Below are 25,310 nucleotides of genomic sequence, written 5' to 3' on the forward strand. Positions count from 1 at the left end.
TGGGTCTCATGTCTTGATTCGCTATTTGACATGTGATCGCATAATTAAAGGCGAACTCCCACCAGTTTTGGACGCCATTTTCAGCGTCAGTATTTACGCAATTCCGTCAAACATTAGGCTGTGTAACGCAATCGCTGTAGTATTCTCAGCTCCTGAAGCCTCCTGGGTTGCGAGGAGAAGAGTGGTTAGGTGAGTAGCCACATGGTAAATAAAATAATTATGGGCATTTAAGGAAAAAAAAACATTAATTATGTCTTACTTACATACATAATGCTTTATTTATAGAAAACATGTTGGATAGGATGGTTGGGTAGCTGCCTGGAGGGACCTCATTTCGTCATGCCAGCATGGTTTTATAGAGATGTGATAGAACAGGGTCAGCCAACAAGTAGTACTTCAGAAGTTCTGGAACTTCAACTTCGCTTATGCTTCACAACAGACTTTGTGAGTATCACCAGAGTTCTGGTTCCATGGCATCTGGGAAATAAATAAAGTTTGCTGAAGGTCTTATTTTTCTTTGCTAGAACCTTCTTCTATAGCGCATTCCAAGTTGCATTCTGCATCTTCTATAGGTAAAAAGATATGTAGGTAGGAATGTTTTTTTTTATTAATGGTATTGATGATGTCATTCTTTCTTTGAAATCTGTAGACGCCGCTTTAGATACTTCATTTGGTAAAAGGGAATGTCCAATGAAATGGTTCTAGATAACAACATGTAGTATAAGTAGAGCAAGTGAGGAGGTTTAGTGATATCCATTGTTCTACTTATATACCGTATTTGCTCGATTATAAGACGAGGTTTTTTCCAGAGCAAGTGCTCTGAAAAATACCCCTCGTCTTATAATCGAGGTCGTCTTCTAATCAGACCTCTTTCTGCTGGGGCCGAGCTGCTTACCGGGCTTTGGTCGCGAGCAGCGTCTCTGCTTCTAGCAGCAGGAGAACAGGAAGCTAGCACAGTCCTCACATAACTCTACCTCCCCCCTCCTTCCTCTGGGGGCGGGGCCAGAGAAGTTGCTCGCACAGCCGGGCCCCCTGCATAAGTCTGCCAGTGAGAGATCTGCAGTTCAGGTAAGGGGGTGGGGGGTTTGAGCGTGTGTGTATGTGTGATTAATGGAATGAATGAGTATTTAAATGTTTGTGAATGAGTGTGTGTGTGATAGCATGGATGTGTAAGGGGGGTGGTGGTGGTAGCATGGCATAGGGAGGCTGTAATCACACTACTATCATCCCCAGGTTCCTGCCTTGGCTTGATAGGAGTGTGATTGCTGTTAGCAGTTATATATATATATATATACCTCCAGAAATGCATTTTAACCCCCTATATGCCACTCAGCCCCATGATATGCCTTTTAATCCCCTATATGCCAGAGTGGCATATAGGGGTATAAGGCATATCATGGGGCAGAGGGGCATATAGGGGTTAAAAGGCATATCATGGGGCACAGTGGCATATAGGAGGGTATAAGACATTTCTGGAGGCAGAGTGGCATATAGAGGGTTAAAAAGCACATCATGGGGCAGAGTGGCAAATAGGGGGGTATAAGGCATTTCTGGGGGCAGAGTGGCAAGCCTGGGGGCAGATGTGCATAACTGGGGGGGGCTGGTTGGCAAATAAAAGGAAATAAAAAAATATATTTTTTTCTCAATCATAGCTTTTATTAAATATGAAAAAATAGTTTACATGAATTAATATTTACTAGTAAAACTTTTCCTATAGGGTAGTCTTATATTCAGGCTTTTTGTTTTTTTCCGAAATTAATATTTTGATTTTGGGGGTCGTCTTATAATCAGGGTCGTCTTATAATTCAGCAAATACGGTATCTCTAGAATTTATAGATCTCTGTTATAGATGTTTTACTTTTATTATTGTGTGGCTTTAGTTGATAACTTCCATACCATTGTCTTAGATGGTTTAAAAGAAGGTTTATGTTACTCGTGAGTGGTAGGGAGCAGGCGAGGCATTGCTCATAAAATATAGACTATATATAGATTGTGTAGACAAAGCCCTTGCTATGTATTTTTAACCCTTTATTGACAAAGCCCGTACTTGTACAGGCTCAAAATGCATTGTTTTCAATGGGTTTAGGGGCCGCCCATTGTCCTTAAGGGGTTAACATTGTCCCAAAAGACAATTACAAATATCTCTTTGACTCTTAGAGTCTTTGCTGAAATGTCAGCCTAATTGCTCAGTGTCCTGGCAAACCATGTTATGGATGGCTGAGTGGGTTTTATCTGTTTTACTTTAAGGTTTGACCTAATAAGTAAAGAGAAGGTCTCTAGAAGGTGGAAAACGTTGAATTTAATAAATGTGCCCCAATAATCAGATTTATTTGTATTAATGCTTTATATGCTCGTCGGTACAAATGTCCTCTGTCTGCTAGGTATTCCATTATTTTGCCGTCTACGCATTTAATCGAAAAATTCTACCATATAGCGGAAAAAACCACTCCATGCATGCAAATTTATAGATACTGACCTATTAACAATCATATTATAAAATGGATTAAAAACAGCTTTATAGATTAAAATAAGCATTATATATTAATGTAATAAGGGAAATATTCTCGACTTATTTTTAACCCAGTTACTAGATTTTTCAACAGTAACTGCTGACAATGTAAATATATTTAATTACCCAGCCTAATAATTAAATGATTATGCAAGCAATAATTATTCTATTATGTGATTCACCCCCCCACCCACACACACACACATACATACACTTTTAGAATTAATAAAATGAATAATATAGAATTGTAAAACGTATGAATTCTTATATATCTCTAAAAGATAAAACATAAAAGCTACCTTGACCAATACACTATAGTTGGGCTAAAAAAAAAAACATAATTATGGTTAGTCTTAGTCTTAACATTGCAGAAGAAGCAGTCCACTACAGGTAGAGGACTTTAGTTGGGCATCCAATCACCATCCAACATTGGAGCCAGAGATTAACCGGAGACCACAGATTGGCTGGATTCCATCTTAATGAGCCAATGGAAGACTTAAGGCTATCATGGGGTGCCTCCCAACTGTCCTCCTTTAGAAATGCTCATGACCCTCTCTCGTCCCCTGATGCCCCCGTTTCTAGGTGCTTAGAATGTTTGCTGGGTATGAAAGTATCATAGGGTTCTAAAGCCCAAAAAGCCACAATAATGTGTACAGAAAGAGTGTTAATGGGTTTATAAATTAGGCCACGTAATAAAAATGGATTATTTTTAAGTGCCTTAAATAATAATGTCTCATAGAAGCCCTTGTCTCCCCTTTAACCACAACCCCAAAGGGCCAACTGAAATGAAGGGAGGTATGTAACGGATTAAAACATAATATAAGTCAGTTTTACTTTAGGGTTATGCATAAAGAGCCCAGACCGGTCGTATGGGTGGCAGTCGGTGGTGGAACTACCATATTAGTAGATTTAGCAGCTGCTTAGGGCCCTATTTGTATAAAAGCCCCCTCAAACGGTGTGGTAGGGTATATGACAATATATAAAATGGTAATAACTACTATGTTTCTTTGTTTATTAGAATTGTCAATTTTCACCAATTGTACTTACGATGGGTCCTCCTGAGATATTTTTGTAGAGGGCCGCTGAAAAACCTAGTTTTCCTAAAGACTCGCACCCCTTCTCCTTATTCCTTGCTTTTCTGAAGTAGGACTAACTGCGGAAATAAAAATAGCAGATAACAATAAAGATCCTCCGATGTTGATTGACACACCGAGCTCGGCTTCATTTTGCAGGCCGCTTCCACTCCACGTTCCTCAGAGCGAACTTTAATTTGCTGCAGGTTGTTCCCCGCGAACGAGGTTACGTCTGGGCGGCTTTAAATAGAAAGCCTGTGTTTTCTTTTTCACAAATGTTACTCTGCGGAGATTTATTGTCTTCTTAGAACAGCACAAACATCTCTGCAGTGCAAATGTTACACATAATTAATTTCGCTGCGGATTATTAATGGATGCGTCCCGAGCAAAGCTCTATATCCAGCAGGCCTGAAACAACAATAATTATTGTTTAACCTTGTGTTTGGTTGCAAAAATATTTTTTTTTTATGGAATTTTAAAAAAAGATCAGTGTTTGTGCAGATCACTGATCCGCAGTCAGTATAACTCGGAACCATTGGGATTTAAAACTGAGTTTCGGGGTTATTCGGTGTTTTTGTTGAAGTAGATGGACAGGTTCTCAAGATGACAGTCTGAAGATGTCTTTATATTCTATTCTTATTTGATGATATCTGAACACCCTAATTATATCACAGCCGAAATCCCTGCTTGAACACAGGTGACTTTGTTCTGAATATCCTAAGACCACTTGATGGTTTTAATAAGTACAGTTAGTAAAACCAATTGGTTGCCACCCTTGGTTAAGCCACTACAAGAGAATTGTGATGAGTTAATATTTGGGGGGTCGGAGACAGTGAAGATCACTCTTCAGTAGTCCCAGATAAGTAAATTTGGTAACATGGATAAAGGGAAAAGGGTTGTTGTAACTTCATAACTCAGTGCCGGTCTTTGTATAAACAGATGGAAGGAACGAGAGCTTTCTCAGAGACAGATCTCCACGCGTCCCACCGATCCCACCTGTGATGGTGACTCCTGCGATGTCCTCCTAGTGCAGGAGGGCGAGAGGAGATGATGGGATTCACACTCCTGTATGCAATGAAGAAACTTTGCGGCATTATAAACCGCAATAGAGGTTTAAGGAAAAGTCATTTCACTGTCAGAAGCAAGAACGTGATGAGATCAAGGGTGATGTTGCCACCACTTGGGGTAGTACCACCATCAATGATTTTAGGATCTGTGGTAAATTCTTGCCGAAACATCATATATGTAAGCAATATAGATTCTAAAGTATTATTGGGCACAGTGCAGCGGAACATTTATTTTGCACATAGTGTCCTGTTTTGGTAGCCAGTGATAGAGTCCTCACAATTCAGTCTAGGACTACTGGCAGAGCCGGCCTTTGCTGTTCCGGCGCCCTGTGCGAACTACTCCTCTGGCGCCCCCCCTCACTACCCCCTCGCCCCTTCAAACTACCCCCCCTGCCCCTTCAAACTACCCCCCCTTCAAACTACCCCCTCTGCCCCTTCAAACTACCCCCCTTCAAACTACCCCCTCTGCCCCTTCAAACGACCCCCCCTCTGCCCCTTCAAACGACCCCCCCTCTGCCCCTTCAAACTACCCCCCCTCTGCCCCTTCAAACTACCCCCCCCTCTGCCCCTTCAAACTACCCCCCCCTGCCCCTTCAAACTACCCCCCCTCTGCCCCTTCAAACTACACCCCCCTCTGCCCCTTCAAACTACCCCCCCTCTGCCCCTTCAAACTACCCCCCCTGCCCCTTCCTTCAAACTATCCCCCTGCTCTCGCTACTTCTCCTTATCCTAACTTACCTTGAGGAGTCCTGCCGGCATTTCATGTTGAGCGCCGGCACTGCGACGGAGTCACGGAGAGTAAGGGGCGTCGAGCGGTTGCTGAGAACTTCATGAGCAACCCTTTCGGCGCCCCTGCCCGGGACATAAATGAAAACATTGTTGTTTTTTTTTGTTGTTGGTTTTTTAACTTTATTTAACCTACTCCATGTTAAATAAGGTTAAAAAAAACTTTATTTAACATGGAGGTTGTTAAATAAAGTTAAAAAAACCAACAACAAAAAAAACCATGTTTTCATTTAGGTGCAGAGGGGGCGGCGGAGGAGGAGGACCCTGCGGCGGCGGCGGCGGCAGCAGCGGCGGGGGAGGTCCCGGCGGCGGCGGCGCCCCCTGGAGTGTGGCGTCCTGTGCGGTCGCACAGGTCGCACACCCCAAAGGCCGGCCCTGACTACTGGGACTTGTTGCCCTCACATGAGAAATAACTATTCTAGATTTCAATTTCTAAAACATCCACCTAAGTTTGAAAGTGAATTCTGAACATTTGAAAAGACGCTTTGAAACCTCTATTAATATCTACATTTTTATTCACATAGCAACCAATGCATCTTTGAATGTTTCCATGGAAACCATATATCAAGTTAGAATTATGAGAATCAAAGATATGGAGGACAGAACAGCCTGGGGTTATTATGTAACAATCTGCAATCTAACAGTTAAAAGGTCTAGAACAATGGAATTAACAACGTCACAAATATCTGACGTTCTATGCAATTACAATTAGGTCATATAATAAAATATCATTTTTATATAATAAAATATTACTCTACGTCATTCCCTACGCATAAATATAATATTAAAATATATAATTAAAATATATTAAAATATAATTCTGTTGTTTCAATTTGTGTTTTATTTTATTTTTTCTCATTAAGAGATACCGTTATGCACAGTCAACCAAATATAAAACCTTAGCAAGGGTGTTTAACCCTTTCAGTGCTGACACAATAACTTTCCATTTCAAGTTCTGTTAATAGTAGACTTCAAGCAATATAATTAAGAAGAGACACATGTTTCTAATTGAGTTGGCTGAGATCCCAGGTTTACCACTATTACTCTAATATCTAATCCAACTCAGTTAGAAACACGTGTCCCTCATAATTTATGTTGATTGATGTCTCCTATTTCCAGAACAGTTACCGTTTCTATATTCATTTAATACATCATTAAACCGTCCTCACAGCGCATGTTGTGGTGTGATTATGTGATATGGTCAGTTCCCGATTATACGTATTTTGGCTGTATTGCATTGTACGTCCCGTACACCACCAGCTTCTGCTGTTATAAAATACACCCCATCATGTAAGATATCTGTTTAATTGTTCATTTTGGTGAGTATTAGATCTCAGTTTTTACCAATATTTCTGAAACAGTAGAGCCATGAGCGATTGACTGACGTACAGCTCTACTCACTGCAAGTAACAATGAAACTGTGTACTTTGCTGCACGTGCACAGAAAATTTGCCCTGGGTCCCCCAACTATGCTGGTGCGGCTATTTAACCCCCTTGTGACACTGGACGTTTTATTATGTCCGCTAAAACATGCTGTAGGTGACAGAGGACATAATAGTATGTCCTATGGTTTTTACAACAGCTAGGGCATTTCCCGCTGGTACACGCAGGGTGTCATTTTGAAAGCCTGGGGTCTGCCGCTGGCAGATCCGGTTACACCGGGGTAACGGAAAATGCCTGAATGGAAGTTCTGGCATTCTCTGCCTGCTGTGTCAGTCCTGACCCCACCAGAAACAATATTAAATGTGAAAAGGTTCTCTCTGTTCAAACAATACTTTAAAAAATAGACAATTAGATATTTTCAAAAATATAAAAAAATAACATAAAAAATAGGTGCCCAAACACCTCATACCCCTCCCACTACCAATATACCTTAAAATGTTTGTTCTTTAAAAATTAAACCCCAATCCAAAGTTTAATAATAATAATAATAATAATAAATATTGTAGTATGTAAATGTAAATAAATAAAATATATATCCATGTGGGGTATTATTCTACACAGGGGATGTTCTTACACATAAACCAGGGGTTTATTTTATCAGTGGTACCTATCTTGTAGAAGAAATCCTAGGTAAAATTGCAAAAGTTAGTTTTTTCCCTAATTCTTCCCTTTTTTTACATTGAACTCTTACTAAATGACAGGCTATATATATAAAAAAACAGTTTATAATAACTAATTTCTAAACATATTTTACGTGTAGCTCTGGAATACTGTGATACACAACAAAAACATGGGGGGATAAAAGAGGGAACAAAGAAATCGGGTCCCAAAATGAGTCTAGCCCTCCTAAACAGGGACACATGGGAGGTATGTTAATGTTGGGTGTGCAGCCATATGAAAACCTCCATTATACTACAGAACAATCCATCTCCTGGCCTCTGTGGCGGCAGACGCAGCAGATTTCAAGGCAAATAATTAACATTTTTCCCGGTGACTCATAAATATAATTATTTGTTGGTTATTCTAATGCTCTGCTGAAAGAATGGCTTCCAAAAAGAACGGCGTTGGACAGATCTGTAAATGCTTTTTAATTGACAGCAGGAAAAATAAACAAGGCTCATTCCATATGGTAATCCTGAAAGCCGAAATAAGAAGCAGCATAAATAAGGTTGGCAGAGCCGTGACACAACGAAATTCATCAGTTATTACAAAGTCGGTTCCTGACGACAGGAATGGAGCTGGCTATAGGGGTAGACAGGGGGGAATTTATTATGGAATGGCTTCTGTATTCTACTGATGATAGCAAAAAATCAAAACAGAATGACAAAAGTGACCCAACTTGTCCTGATACTGTGAAGGTGTAGGGTAGGGTGACCACATCGGCCATGTTTTCCTTGACATTTCTACATATTACTGACCATATAACTGACTCATTGGTTCCCTTCCATGAGTCTACATGTCCCGCATACTGCAGGGCAGCACTTTATCTGGCCTGCGGTTGACCGCGCGATATATCTACTGATATCTTAGTATAGTTAAAGGCATTATAGGTATATCATCACAGTTTGCATGTTGTGAGCGTTTCCGTACATTATATTATTTGTCTCAATATAAAATTTATGCAATGATTTCCTGTTTTTATTCCCTACAGAGCCATGTTCGACTACGATAAAAGCAAAGACAGCGGTCTCCCTAGCCAAGGGCTGAGCTTCAAATATGGGGAAATCCTTCATGTTATCAACGCTTCCGACGATGAGTGGTGGCAAGCGAGGAGAGTCACAGAGGATGGGGACAGTGAGGAGATGGGTGTCATCCCCAGCAAACGAAGGTATCCTTAGAGCTCATATATGCTTTATATTGAAATTATACTGAGTGTATGAATGATGAAAATATTCATTGATAGGCAGCATCTGGTGCCCCGTTTGATGCATTGTAAGACTCAATGATGGTCTTGGTTGATGCCATGGCTTTAGATTTATAGATGGATATTCTTTCTGTTAAAATCAGCTTGTCTTACTTGTTACATATATTATATATATGTATATATTATATATATATATATATATATATATATATATATATATATATATATATATATATATATATATATATTATATGTATAGCATTACATAGAATTGGATTTCCATCTTTTCTATCAGAAAAAAACATTGTGCCAAATGTTAGGACAATTTCAGCTCCAGGGTAGAAGGAAAGCTTTAAATCTGGAAGAATACAAAGTCAATTTAATGAAGAGAAAAGAGAATGAACCACAAAGAGAGGGTCCTCATAGAAAGCTTTTGATGTTTGAACATTGAATGTTTGTTGGAGATCTATTGAAGCTGCCGAGAACTTATGCACCAAGTACGAACCTAAGGATATATAATATAAAAAAATATGTATTCTACATTTTGGTTACTGAGAAACGCTGCAATTAGTCTCTTTTTCTTACCATAGTATAGCTAGTGACCTCCAAAATGATATTAATTACATGTTACATGTACAAATTGTATCTTGATTGAGATTAAGTAAAGAAAGCCATTTCAGATGACCGTATTTGCTCGATTATAAGACGACCCCCTCAAAATCTGAATATTAATCTAGAAAAAAAAGAAAAAAACCTGAATATAAGACTACCCTTTTTGCTCTGAAGAAAACCTTGTCTTATAATCGAGCAAATGCGGTACTTATAGATTTTTCATACAGACCTTATGGACCGGCTACTGTTGGGTCAGGGTTTTCTTTTTAAATTATTGAGTAGCTTAAATGAATATTATATGTTATGGCTTAATTAACATATTTCAACAAAACTCTTACCGGAGCCTTCTTGCTTGCTTCGCTGTTCTGCCATCATTAACATATTAACCCCCTTAGGGACAATGGGCGGTCCCTAAACCCATTGAAGACAATGCATTTTGAGCCCGTACATGTATGGGCTCTGTCATTAAGGGGTTAAAAGTATTTAACAGTATCAGGAAACAGATGGTTTTTGGGAAACAATTTTAATGATTTACAAAACTGAGCCTGACAGCTACTAAATAAATAAACAATTGTAATTAATAAAACTTGTCATAGATCTACCAAAAATAGGTATGGTTTTTCTGACTTTCAAATCAAGCCTCCTTTTTGGGGTAGGTTGTGACAAAATAACAATAGTATTTTGGAAAGGTTTTTTTTATCTGTGGCCAGATTAACTGGGTAACAGATACACGGAATAGATCGGCATTATTATGCACCTATCTATAGAAAATCATATGCGATTCATTGGTAATTCCATTGGTTGGGAGTGGTGGAACATGGGAACCCATTGCTTATATGGTGGCACATTAACCGTCTTCCCAAGCATCATAGATTCCTATCCATTTATATCATGAGTGAGAATTAAACTCTATTCGTAGGGTAAAACCGAAACATTTTTTTTCCCCTCAAACCATAAAGGCGGAAGGTTCTCAACTAATCTCACAATACTGTCTTTCTTAAAGTTCTTGATGTCAGAGTTCTGCTATTATAGGATATGACCGCCAATCTATTTGTTCTTTAGCGAAGTGTTCCATAAAAAGAGATTGAGAGACTATTCTACCCCCGGCGTCGATGTGTTTGTGTAACGCACTGTAATATTGTCAGAAAAGATTTCGTTTTTTGCGATTAAATTCATCTCTGCCAGGTAGGGTGCCTAAACCTTTCCAACAAAAATAAAAATCAAATCTGTCAGCGCTCTCGGAAAGAGGATTAATTAAGCCACACTCTTGACATGGTACGGTAATATCTTTTTTTTTTACAGGCATCCATAAATCTGGAATCAGAACACAGGAAGCACAAAAATAAGCTTACCTTTTAATATGTTATTAATATATACACACTATATGGCCAAAAGTATTGGGACACCTGACCATTGCACCGACAGTGACACCAAGTGTATATCAGGCAGGTAGAATGGCATAGAGGGGTATAATGCATATCTGGGGGGCAGACTAGCATATAGGAGGTATAGGGAGTATTGGGGGCAGAGTGGTATAAAAGGGGGCAAAGTGGCATATCAGCGAGGCAGAGTGGCATATAGGGGGTATAAGGCATATCTAAGGGGGCAGAGTAGCATCTGTGGGGCAGATGTGCATAACTGGGGGGCAGGTTGGCAAAAAAAAGAAACAAAAAATGCATTTTTCTCAATCATTTTTTATTAAATATGATTTTTTTTACATGTTTATTAATATTTACTAAGCAAACTTTTTTTCTTACAGTGTAGTCTTACATTCAGGCTTTTTCTTTTTTTTCTAAATTCATTTTCAAATTGGGGGGGTTGCCTTATAATCGAGCAAATACGGTAATTTGCCAAGTTTTGAATTTACTTTTGAATTTTTTTAGTATAGAAACAAAGGGACTTTGAAAAGGCATCTAAGGGCCGATCCACAATACCCTTAACTATATATTCTATATCAACTGCCGTTTAAAGCGTAGATCTTTTCTGCACAAGCTGGTTCTCTTATTTTTCGGATGAAAGAGATGATTGTCAGAGCACTGTCAGAACTTTACAAGATTCTACATAACACAAGACTACTACAGTTCCTTTGTGCAAATGTTTGTTAAGCCTTATTGTAGACTAAAAGTATTGTTATATAAACATGGGCATGGTTAATCCCTTAAGCCCTTAAGGACAATGGGCGGTCCCTAAACACATTGAAAACAATGTACGGGCTTTGTCATTAAGGGGTTAAGTAGCCAACGTGGCCTCAGCAACAAGCAATAGAGATCTCAATGGAACAGTCCAAGGAGTTGTAGGCAGGAAGTATAGTTCCTGCACACACTTAGTTGCACCCCTATTGAAATCAGTGGGAGTGGCAGAAGCCAATCGCGTGTAACAGGAAGTGTACACATGAATGCTCCCGCCTTTCACTAGCGTCACCTGGGGGAGGAGTTACACAAGACAAAAGCCTAATATTCTAACTACTATAACTAAAGAACGGCTGCACCAATTTGAATGCAATAAATATATAAATATTTAACTTCAAGAATTCATAGAAAGGTAAGTATAAATACAAATATTTGTTATAATAGGGCAGAATAACCAATACTCCCTTTATACATAATAATTGCAATCAACTTTAGATTATATATATTATATTATCTGTTTTATATTTTATAATTTATAAAATCAAAGGTTTTCTGTACATTGTGCTGTACATTGTGCTGTACATTGTGTATGCCACATTGAATTACTACTACATTTAAGTATTAAACTGGTAGCCCTTAATTTGTTCCATTGCACACTTACTATGGATAAAAGAGAGTATAAATTCCAAAAGCACCTAAAGATTCACATTATTGGCTCATTATTGCAGATAGAAATCTGTCAACGCGACATTGAGGTAGGTGAGCAACATTATGCTTTGGAGTCAGCATTGTCACTGATATTTCAGATGCAGGTAGACACTTTTTTTTTTCTCCCGCTACTATCACTTTTCAACTATCGCTGCATTTTACAGGAACCTAACCTCAGGCTACATGTCATCTAGGAAGCTTCAAGGTGACCGAGCTTATCACACACAGACCAATGTTTCCTACACATTCTGAGCATCAACAGTCATCATCTCAAACAAAGTGAAAGAAGAACCAGGTGTACAATGTGATTTTTATATTGATGGAAGAATATTCGGTAACTAAATACGTTAAGATAGAGGATTAACAGATATCCAGTTTTACCCTGGGCAATACTGTATTTGGACACTTTGTTCGGGGAAAAGGTGAAACAAGATGGTAGAATTAAGACACGGGCTGAGCTAAAGATGAGCTTGAGCCCAGCTGGTAAAGCCGAAATCTGAGCTGAGCCCAATATTCAGCCTGGAACTAAACTGTGAGGACCATCTGTTGGAAGTGGAGCTTGTGCTTCTAGATGGTACCACTTCCAGCTCTGGATCACAATATATCCCAAAAGCCAATATATCCCAAAAGCTCACGCTAGGTCATATAGAGTACCCCCTTTGACGCAGGCCCATATGGCGATACATTGCCTTGTACTGGATTCATTTGCTGAATTTTCTGATGGTGGACACCGAGGTCACCAACCCAATGACAATCCAGTACTATGTTGAGGCTCTCCTTATATCTTGGCATCACCAAAGCAGATCAATTGGTCTACCAGACAGAACCAACTGTGTTAATTAAGAAGTAACCCGGGCATTTGGGAAGGCATTACAGGCCCCCTGCATTTCTGTAAAGGCCCATGTTGGACATTTTGGTGCCTTAGTCTTTACTTGATTGCCTTTTGCTGTCCCAAGAATAAACAACCCAAGTCTGTAAAATTATTATTCAATAGCACAGAAATGCAAAAATCACCCTTTCAGGGCACCATACTAAATATTAATGAAGACGATGAGTAGTGTTCCATCTAAAAATCTAAGGTTCAATTTACATTCATTATTACGATGATCAAATGACATAAGGATGGTACAGATGGGAAAATATACATTAAAAAAATGTTAATATTCATCAGTTTAAAATATGTATTCTATAAAGGATGTTTCAGAAATAAAAGATTTAACTGTGTTATTCTGATTGTCTACCTAAAATTTCCCATTAAATAAAATATGTATAATTGTGATATATTTTCTAAAAGTATGGAGATTTATCAGGGGTTACGTGAGATTTAATATTTAGGTTATAAACTGTTCTAGATTTGTTCCCTACATCTTCTAGATATTGGAACTATATCTGGGACCGGTAATTTGACTAAAGTTACAAGTTGAATTACCGTTATATGTTAAAAAATACCTGGATCAGCACCGGTTTTAGACTAATCTTTGGATCTTTTTTTCTTGAGTCACATGCCAGATTATGAGTAAAACATTGAAATACTACATCGGATTTTATGCTGATTGCTCCAAATTGCTGCTCCAATTTTCTCATGATAGATATTGCTCTCATTTAGTGCTTTTTACGTTGAATAACATAAATGTGGTTTGAAGCTCTGGTGAGTGAAGGAAAACAAATAAAATAAAACCATTTCCAATTTATAGCTTGGTCTCTGAGTCCATGTTGGATGTGTTAGCGGGGAGAAATGGAGGACCTGGAATTTTTGCTTTGAGCAGTGGGGGTGCGACCCCATAAACAGGTCATACAAGCCATTAGGGCTCTAATTACTAAGTGCACTCGGCTCATTGGCTTGATGCTCTGTGTTTGTGAGGGATCTTATCCAAGGACATTGAAGAGCATGAATGACTACGTGAACACAAGGGATCTAAAATAAATATATATATATATATATATATATATATATATATATACTAGATTGCAGGTTATGTTCCCTAACCAGGACCTTTGCGATACAACACAATAAAACTGCACTGAAGGTGCAAAAAAAAGGGAATAATACCAGCATATATTATATGATAGAACGATAATAACATAATAGTTTATTTATTAAATAAATCGAAATACACAGTCACATACACCCTCTCTGGCCTCTCCACCCCATGATGTTTGCCTCCAGCAGCCTCCACTCTTCTCCCCAACAACCTCTGTAGAAATCGGTGGTGCACGTGTTTGGCCCCTTAGGTTGGGTATGTTAGAGTTCCTGGGGTCTAATCACCCAGCCCACTGACACAGTGGAGCTCCTTCAACATGATCCTTATTAGTCCTCTCTGTGACCACCGACATCCGGTTGGCAAAAGCCACTTAAAAACTCTTGCTGGCCCCCGATATTTGCACGGTTCATATACCCCAGCAGTAGGGGGTAATAGGAGCACCAGGATTTCTCCGTTAGAAGTCCCGGCTGCAGCAGAGAGGCAGCATATTACATGGAGAGAGAATAGCCTGCAAACCTGTGGACTTTCGGTGGCTGTTTTCATTTTTTTTTTGGCTTGTTTGCTAATTTGGGGGTTAATTTTTACGGAGGTGCTTTTGGTGCAGAGGAGAAATTTGCAGAATCTCTAGCACCAAATAGGCTATAAACCATTTTATGGCTATGTGTCCAGATTATATATCCCAGGTGCTGCAGGGGGGGGCACATGGGCTTGAGATTTGCCCCTTAATTATTGCCTAGGGCCTCTAAAAACCATCGGTCCTTCCCGACTTCAGTACCTAGTAAGCACATATTTACATTTAATTGCATTGATGTACAACTGTACATACACAAAAAAAGAAAATGTTGTACTAATGCCCCCCAACACACACACACACACTTTTGCCTGGGCAAATGGTGTCACCAGGAAGGCTATTGATGCTGGCTTAATTTGGATCAATATTACCTGGGAGAAAGTTAATTTGCATAAAATGACGTTTTCCCGAGAATGAATCCCCTAATTGTCTGCGGCATGACGGTGTACACCAACAGCTGTCTTTTTTCACGTAAGAAATTACAACCGAAATCATGCGTGTCATGCAATCACCAAGTCTAGAAAGAAAACTAAATGTAAGAAGATGATCTGGGGCATCAGAGAATTACCAAAGGGACCGGTGTCCCTGCATCTTTTACTTCTCTGCTGAATTTTGTTTCCGTAAATCACGACTAAATTCATTGCTACAGCTTGAAATAATCACTTAAGACATAAGATGAAATAATGTGTCCCTTATTTATTTATTTATTTATTTATTTATTGTGCTATTTTCATATAGAAATCTCTTTTTAGAAATGTGCAGTCCACTTCAGATCGTGTCTAAAACGGCATGATGTAAGTGTGGATCTCTGTGGGGTTAACACCGGAATTGCTAGTATAATTCTAATAATGAATGCAAATGGTGTTTGCTGAGGAACATGTAACCCTTTCATGTAATACTTGGTTAGCAAAGTGGAACCATGAGCGTCAACCACGTGATGGCACTGAAAGGGTTCTGTCTCCTTTCCCATCTTCCTCCCTCCCAGTGTAGAAGTTGTAGAAAACATTACAGTAAGTTATTTATATATCAGCTGCAAGTGATATAAAGAGGCAAGGGGTGAGAGAGTAAGAGAGTGAGTGAATTAATATGTATAGAGTCAGTGTATATGTAAATGTATGTTAGCATGAATGTGTTTGTGTGTTAGCATGTGTATGTGTAAGTGTTTGTGCATGAGTGTGTATGTGTAAGTGTGTGTCAACATGAATGTGTGTAAATCTGTGTTAGCATGAATGTGAATGTGTGAGAGGGCATGTGTGTTAGAATGAGTGTGTAAGTTTGTATGTTTGAATGAGTATTAGATTATGTGTTAGTGTAAGCATGTGTATGAGTGTGTCTGTGTGAGAGTGTGTGTGTGTGTGTGTGTGTGTGTATGTATGTGTGCTAGCACGTAAGTGAGTTACCTGAGCGGTGCAAAGGGCCAGTGGGGCCACTTAGCTTTACCTACCCTCCAAGGCCAGAAAGTGCGAGCCCTCTCCTTATCTTTACAATGAAATTATGCAATCATATGCACTGCTCATATAGATGTCACCGAACTATAACTGTATAAAAACTATGAAAAATGTACTGGCCTCCCGCAACGAAAGATGTGTCCCAATTCCAGCACGCAGGGGGTTAAACCACATGATTGAACAGCAGTTGTATAAACATTGTTCAACTGATCAAAATCTATTAGATTTAATTGAGTCAAATCCCCCCCCTTCGTCTTTTACTTTCTCGCGTCGTGGTCTAAAATTATAGCTAAAATAATTAAATTTAATTAATTAGCACAATGATTAGCAATTAACTATTCATGGGGTGTACTGACTAAATCGAAGCTGTTGTCCACAGAAGCTGTGATGATAGAGGTTGTCTGTCCTTGGGGGGGATTAAAAATATACCAGAAAATACTCTATTAGCTAATGATTATCAAAAACTGAACAGCAGTGCGGTTAAATTGCTAACATTAGGCAGCAGAAGCAAATGTTAACCCCTTAAGGACAATGAGCGGTCCCTAAACCCATGGACAACAATGCATTTTGAGCCCGTACACGTACGGGCTTTGTCGTTAAGAGGTTAACATTTAAATGAATTTTCATAATGACAGTAAATGATTTGTATTGTTCGCTGAGCCCAACGTAATAAGAAAGAAGAGAAACCTCATTCAAATTTCTATGCATAAAGACAAAAACATCATAAATACTTGAAAAGGCTTAGCTGAAGGTACAAGACAGACTATTTTCCAAGTACAAATGGTAATTACAGTCTGCAACCAAAAAAAAAAAATCGGAGTGCTTAGCAACGATAAGTATTAAAATACATTAGCTTGTAGGTGGCGAGGGTTGGGGCGAGATACATTTTAATTCTGCTATATCCGAAGGAAATAACATCATGTATTCAGGGCAAGTCGCTCGCTTTTTTTTAAATGTTATAATGAAGTCATAACCTCACAAAAATTAAGAAATCTTCATTGACAGTCTAACTTGGATGCTATTAAACCCTCCAATTCCAGCTGTGACATAGTCAGTGGTACAATTAAAAAAAATAATACAGGCGAATTCAGGGCCGGCCGAAGACTTAACGCCGCCTGGGGCGAAGTTTAAAACGCCGCCCCCCCGCCGACGCCGGGGGGGGGCGGCATTTTAAACTTCGCCGACGCCATAATCTACGATCCCCCCCGGTACTTACCTTTAAACAGTCCTGCGGCGAGTCTCACTGCTCTGCCACGGTGCCGGCTTGTAATGCTGAGCGCCGGAAATTGACATCACTTCCGGCGCTCTGCATTACAAGCCGGCACCGGGACCGAACAGGGAGACTCGCCGCAGAGGAGAGAGAGAGAGGGGTGCCGAGCGGGTAAGCGAAAACCACTCGGTGCCCCTCTCTCTCTCCTCCGCTTCAAAAAAAAAAAAAGCGTTGGGGCGGCAAAGTGCGGCCCCTTCTAAAGTGCCGCCTGGGGCAATTGCCCCAGTCTGCCCCATTATAGGGCCGGCCCTGGGCGAATTGTTTCGTGGGCCAACCGTGCTGCTCGGTTGGCATTCAATGGTTCTTTTTAATGGTCATTGTCATTGTGTTGCAACTACGGTCCAGCAGATAAAACCTGTTCCATTCTGCCGGGTCTGAATGGAGACCTCCAGAGACCTCCAACTCTGGAGGTCTTACCGCCTCGCTACTCTACACACAAATCACAATGGTTAGGAAGCGTCGTTCCCAAAATTCTATAAGCGCTATGATAATTCTGTATGGTTCTTCCTACCAGGCGTGAGCTTCACCCACAAGGACCAGCTGGAGCTCCAGCTTTCTATGATGGTGGCAGTAGAAGCATAGACACGGCTTTAGCAGCCAAATCACAACAATGTTCAGAAGAGCACAAAGTGCATGATTTAGCAGCTAAAGCTGTTTCAGAAAGCCCCAGGCGAGAGTATGGAGCAAGAAGGGCACATGACTGAGGGGACGACAGGCAGCCCTCTCCCCCCTCCCGTTTTCCTGTTTATCTGAAATTCTGCTGAGTCAGCTCAGGGGGCTGTCAGTTTATGTTGATTGACGGCCCTGGGCTGACTATGATAGGTGTGAATCATCCTACTGTGCTTAGGGGTGGGGGTCACTATATATATGGGAGCCCACCCCATTTAGGTCACTTTTTCAATTGACCTGAAAAGCTTTCCCTACCTCCCACCCCTCTCTTTTCTTTTAATTGTCTGTTCCTTGGCGGTTGGTTATCAAGCTGGCATAGAGCAAGGGTTAACCACCTTAGGTGTGGTTTTACCCGTGGTGCACAGGCCCTCGGCCTAAGTGCAGGACACTCCCTGGGCTTGTGCCTTGGTGAATCCTAGCCGTGACAATGGCTGCCGTGCAGGGGACGCCGGTGGTCTCTACGGTTTTACGGTTTTACGCCTGTGCCAGCCGGTTCGGTAGTTTCAGTCGTTGTTTACAATTTAGGGTTACGATGTGTAACCTGTACATTTGGTTTACAATTGTTAGTTTTAAGGCTTGCACGTGTCATAAGTAAGTCGGGTGGTGCGGCACGTGCATCGCTATATTATTATATGGTGTTTACATAATAAAGTTTATTTTCTATTAATAAAGTTATTTATATCTGTGTCACGGTGTGGAAGGCGTAAAGCGGACTGCACCGTGGCCTTATTTTTCCATAAGTTGACTATAATAAAGCATTATATTGTTTACTTTGTGTTTGTGTATTTATTTGGGAAGGGGGGTAAAAGAGGGCGACGCATTGGCGCTACCTCAGTCATGTGCTTCTACTTCCACCATGTACGTTAAATAATAGGCTATTCTTTATCAGGGCTTATTAGTAGATTTGTTTGCTACAAGCCAATTTTTTTTTACATTTTATATGTGTGGATACTGATTATTCTATTATGTCTCGAAAATGTTCTAATTCTCCATATGCTTTAACAACACAAGGTTGACATTTTGAGTGACTGGATTTTTTTGGATCAGCCAATAAAAGAGAAAAGAGAAAGTATAAACAATATTTTGAGAAAAAAATATAATAGCGGAAAGCAAAAAGCAAAATAGTGTTTATACTTTTCCGTATTACATTGGGAGGGCTTGTGCTTGATTTTTGAAATAAAAAAATAGTTCTTAGTAAAAACAGTTAAGAACAGATAATTATATGGTTAACGGAAGAATATGGGCCGTCAACATAAACAGCGTTGTCAGAGCTGATAGCCTTTGCTGGGAGCATTTAATATATACAATTATAAGCATTTATATAGAATTATGATTTAGTTAATTTTTTTTTATGCATAAACATAACTTGTATAAAATACTTTTGGTGTTATGTTTGATTTCGTGTTTGTTCCTTGTAAAATTGCAATAAAAAAAAATAAAATTGAAGGAAAAAACAACTTGTTTTAGACTTTTTTTTTAATGCAAAATTGGATAGATCTAGTTTCCAAAGCTAATGATGTAACACCATGGAAAGTAACACAGCAGGAAGAAACTCTACATGGCTTAACTGAACCGTGAAAAGAGCAAATGTATATCGTGACTGCCCCAATATCTGTTTTATTTATTAACCCCTTAATGGCAAAGCCCGTACATGTACGGGCTCAAAATGGATTGTTTTCAATGGGTTTAGGGACCGCCCATTGTCCTTAAGGGGTTAAATATACTAAATATGATAATATATATACAGTACTGTACAGTATATATATATATATATATATATATATATTTCAATTTATGGAGGTGTCATCAGATATATTGGTTTCTATGGTGATTTGTCTCCTGTTTCTGAGAAAGGAGTAAGAAAAACATTCAAGCTGATTGGACAAAGGTTTAAAGAGCCGAGTGTTAAATTAGTATGCATTACTTACAGGTATGGTATACAAAAAAAAGACTTACCTACAGGGGGTATTCTTATCAATCCCCCCCATGCATTTGGGGGATTAATCTAAAGGTGACACTCAGCGATCATATGCATTAAAGTGCATTTAATTGATTAAGTGACCATTTCAGTTTGGGTGTCCAACAAAATTGGATATAATTTGCTTGAATTAACGAGCGCTCTAGAAATTAGACTCCTTGACAAAATCCTTTTAGCAGCCAAACATGATCAAAATAATTGAACGATTAGGTTCCGTTGAGTTAAACAAGCCGTAAAACTGAGTCCAGATCCCCATGATACAAACTATAAACTGATAAAATATACAGTAACTATTAGGTATATTTTTAAAGTGCTACATATTATCAGATCACATTATCATCATATTTATGTTACAGCTGCTTTGCATACATGTGCATGTAGTAAATCGCATGTGCCTGCATGTGATATATTACATTACATGTAACAGTAATAATAATAATATTTCACACAATAGAGATTAACAATTACTTTAACACACATAAGACATACTGGTACAGGAGGAGAAGAGCTTACACTCTATTCGGTGGATAATAATTATTATTGTTACTGCCACAAAAAGTACTGGGTAAGTCTGGGTGCATTTTATCTGAAAAATAAAATATGCGCTAGCATTACAAGGGTTATTTTTTCAAACATGATTTAATTTGTGCCAGCAGTACAAGGGTTAATAATATTATTTCTCTTCCCCTCTTTATATTGGTACCTCTGTAAATGCTTTAAAGTATCACTGTAACTAAACTAGCCACAGAAGAGCTTTTTATTGCTCCGCTTTCTACAATGTATCAATATTAACAATTGGTAACCTGAGTTTAGACAGATCATTCAATTGCTAATCAGGGCTGGCCTTAGTGGTGTGCGACCTGTGCCGCAGAGAGGGGGTAGTTTGAAGGGGCGGGGGGGGGGGGGGGTAGTTTGAAGGGGCGGGGGGGGGTAGTTTGAAGGGGCGGGGGGGGTAGTTTGAAGGGGCGGGGGGTAGTTTGAAGGGGCAGGGGGGGTAGTTTGAAGGGGCAGAGGTGGGGTAGTTTGAAGGGGCAGAGGTAGTTTGAAGGGGCAGGGGGGTAGTTTGAAGGGGCAGAGGGGGGGTTTGAAGGGGCAGGGGGGGTAGTTTGAAGGGGCGGGGGGGTAGTTTGAAGGGGCAGGGGGGTAGTTTGAAGGGGCAGAGGGGAGGGGTAGTTTGAAGGGGCAGAGGGGGGTAGTTTGAAGGGACAGAGAGGGGGAGTAGTGAGGGGGGGCACCAGAGGAGTATTCCGCACAGGGCGCCACAATGCCTAAGGCCGGCTCTGTTGCTAATCATGCATTTTTCAACACAAAGAGGGGAACATCTTTGGGGAACTTAACCCCATACATATTTCACCATCCTTCTTTAAGACAATATCTGGACAACATCAGGGTCACAGAAAAACTCAATGATAAAGAAGCCCACTACACCTGCTGAACAATGATCATGTTTTTTCAGCAATAAGTGTTTTTCTCCCAGATTTTGTGGATTTGATGTGTGAAAAAACAAATATAATCTGTCACCATAAGATACATTAAATGTAATTTAAGTAAGTTGATACACATATTTTAAATCATTCAGTCAATGTAACAACTGTATACCATCCATCATTCTGCTCTTCTAGTTTACAAGAATGGAACAAGGACAAATTAATACATGAATGTAAAAAGGATACCGCATTTATAAAAGAAAAAAATAAAGAATGAAAGATTAGGAGCCATGGCGCTTATAAAGTGAATAATTTAGAGACTGATCATCTCATAAATCAACAGAAAGTCTGACAAGTAACAAACTCCTGTGTCTGTAAATAGCGGAACGCTAAATCAAACCTGTCATCTGCAAATGGAAGGATGGAAAGATCTTCTTTAAGTAGGAAGTGAAATCACATTTAAAACAAGTGCTTTAGCTTTTGCATATATAAAACTCTCTTAACTGTTGCATATATACTAAATATATGCATATACATAACTATATATATATATATATAGCTTAGATCTTAGCTGACAATGTGCAGATGGTATGGTTGCTGGAAGCCATATTTGGCTGCCTGCTTCGTGTACCCATTGTTAAAGGCAGCAATCATATTTTTTCTTTTACTACTTTTTGCACTTTTTAAAGCTGCTGATCAGTCATTGACTAATCAGCAGCATTCTCTACCTCACTATCAGAGCCTCCACATTTAGTGTAAACATGAGGCTTCCATACTCACAGGAAGTCTAGGGCTCATTGATGGTTCCTGCAGACTGCCCTAGGAGGTCTTATTATAACGTACAATGTTCTCATAAATGGTTTAAAGCCCACTACTTTTATCATGACGTGGCCCGTCAAAAAGGACGAACGGGGTTAATGAACAAACTTTTAAAATATTTGTTATATTTGTTTAATCATTCAGTATATATGTTTGTTGGTCTGGGGTGGCGAGTCTTTGGAGGGGGACTGGCTCCCTTGAGCTTGGAGTTCAGTGAACTCATTGTCATGTTCAAGAAACCAGTTTGAGAGGATATGAACTTTGTCATATGGTGCATTAACCTGCTTGAAGTAGCCATCAGAAGATGGGTTCACTGTGGTCATAAAGGGATGGACATGGTCAGCAACAATACTCAGGTAGGCTGCCGCGTTTAAACAATGCTCAATTGGTACTAAGGAGCCCAAAGTGTGCCAAGAAAATGTCCCCCACACCACTACACCACCGGCCTGAACCATTGATACAAGGCAGGGTGGATCCATGCGTTCATGTTGTTTATGCCAAATTCTCACCCTGCCATCTGAATGTCGCAGCTGGAATCGAGACTCATCAGACCAGGCAACGTTCTTCCAGTCTTCCATTGTCCAATTTTGGTGAGCCTGTGCGAGTTGTAGCCTCAGTTCCCTGTTCGAGGTGTTGTGCGTTCAGAGGTGATATTCTGCATACCTTGGTTGTAATGAGTGGTTATTTGAGTTACTGTTGCCATCTGTCTATTCTCCTCTGACATCAACAAGGCTTTGAGGCCACGTTCAAAGTCGCTTAAATCCCCATTCTTTCCCATTCTGATGCTCAGCTTGAACTTCGGCGAGTTGTCTTGACCGCGTTGCTGCCATGTGATTAGCTATTTGTGTTAACAAGCAATTGAACAGGTGTACCTAATAAAGTGGCCAGTGAGTGTGTATATATATCTCTATCTTGAAGGAGATGAGAGGAAATAATGCAAAGATCCTAGATGGGCCATGAGAATTATGATACAAAATGTCAATAGAATTTAGGCTTTTCATTAAAAAATATTTTTTTTAATTTATAAAATATTAAAATTAATATATTTAATTATATTAATATATAATTAATATATTTAATTATATATTATATATATTTATATATAATATATATATATATTTTAATATGTAAATTTGGCTTAAAATAAAACGTCTGTTATATATCATGTATATCTTAATTACCCATGGCTTAATTGTAGTTTATTATCCTAGGGTGGAAAGGAAGGAACGCGCACGGTTGAAGACAGTAAAATTTAATTCAAAGCCAGGAGTTATTGATGCCAAAGGGGTAAGTAATCCAACAAAAGTTTCCATTTAATAAATGCACTAAAAGTTTGAATTTCAAAAATATGTTAATGACATGTAGAATTAAAATATAATTTATTCAGCAGCATGTATCGATATCTTTGGTGTATCCAGTACAAGCTCACTAAGAAAAATCCACTTTTTTTCTATTGATTTTTCCCAATAAACTCTCTGAAGTATCAATTCGAAAAAGTAATTCAAAGTGATGCAGACCTGCCACATTTTAAAGCTCATAAAACTCAATTTCTTTTAGAGACAGGGCATGAAATGAGCATATTAAATAGTTCTGCAGAGATCTCCAATGTACTGAAATAATTGCTGGTAATTCCATATATATATCTGGAGAGAGGAAAAGAGAGAGCGAGAACACCTGAGGTTTTAGTGCTTTAGTAGCATTTTTCCTTTTTTTTTTTTTTTTTTCATTTTTAACTTATTCAGTTCCAGAGGGGTAAAAAGTAAAGCTGATATACTGTATCTTTGGTATCTTATGATTAACTGCTTATTCATGTAAATCGTGGTTATTGTGACAGACATTTAGAATAATATTGGGTATTTTGGTGAAGAGAAGCTAAAAAAAGATTCAAAATACAAGTAAATTGAAAAATATGTACTTTGCTATACAACATGACTTATATAAGATGTCGGTTGTCTTTTTTTTATCAAATTTGTCCCCAATTTAGGCATAATTTAAAAAACAATACAGACCGATAAGACCCATTCTGCCTCGTCTAGTCTGCCTGGTCTAACTTCTGTAAAGTCTCAAAACTGAATCAGTCATTGGTCTTGTCTTAGATTCAGGAGCCATATGCCAATATATATATATATATATATATATATATATATATATATATATATTGCGTTGCACAAGGCATAGGTCCCATTCTTTACTTCTAACGCTGGCTTTTTAGCCTCGTTACTATGTAACATCTTGGTTGAGTCCCTTTAATGGATGTTCTCATCTTTTGTTCCTGCAAAATTACCAGCAAATAAACAGCTTCGGCTAGTCCCAGCTCATTCTCTTTTTCTTCTAATGTCACTCATGGTTAATTTACCGTAGATGTGTTGCAGACGGCCGTATTTTTTAATTGATCGATAAGCACGTTCCTCGAAGATGTTACTGCAGCGCGGAGCTTTGGAAACCCTCAAAGGTCTTTAGGAGACTTTCTTCAGTGATACTTTAACAAAAGGCAATAAATGCTGAGAAGATATGTCCCTAAAGCTTTAGTGCGAATAGATGAAGTAGAGGTCTGGTAAATTATCAAGATTCATAAAGAAACCTTAAAGATATTGCAGTTCAAAGCCAGGCACTTCATATAAAATGTGTTAAAGCTAAACTTCCAGAATTGGCCATAAATGTATCCAACTTCTGAATGTGCAGACTCCACTAATAATACGATCGGAATACAACCGAGGAACCCAGAATTTGATGGCAGATATCAAACATTTAGCCCATCTTGTAAGCCCTTTATTTGTAACAATTGTAAAAACCTCCAAGAATGTTTGTTCCTTGACCTTCCTTTCTAATGCCTGCTCGCATTCACTCAATCTGAACTTTTAACGACATTTGAGATTGAGCTGACCAAATTCACCAAGGATTCTAAAAAAATGATTCCATTTATTGGCCACACGAGGGATCAGGAAGAAGAAGATC

General features: G+C 39.1%; 1 protein-coding gene across 3 annotated transcripts in view; it reads left to right on the forward strand.

Moving 5' to 3' along the window:
* The window catches only part of DLG2 (discs large MAGUK scaffold protein 2), a 320,377-nt gene that overhangs the window by 268,282 nt on the left and 26,785 nt on the right, over positions 1–25,310 (forward strand). For all 3 annotated transcript variants that reach the window (XM_053456582.1, XM_053456584.1, XM_053456583.1), the window contains 2 exons: positions 8,530–8,706; positions 23,567–23,642. In XM_053456582.1, coding sequence (XP_053312557.1) covers positions 8,530–8,706; positions 23,567–23,642 — 253 coding nt within the window. The remainder of the gene's footprint in view (positions 1–8,529; positions 8,707–23,566; positions 23,643–25,310) is intronic.

The sequence above is a fragment of the Spea bombifrons genome, chromosome 2 (assembly GCF_027358695.1).
Source record: "Spea bombifrons isolate aSpeBom1 chromosome 2, aSpeBom1.2.pri, whole genome shotgun sequence".
Classification (NCBI taxonomy): domain Eukaryota; kingdom Metazoa; phylum Chordata; class Amphibia; order Anura; family Pelobatidae; genus Spea; species Spea bombifrons.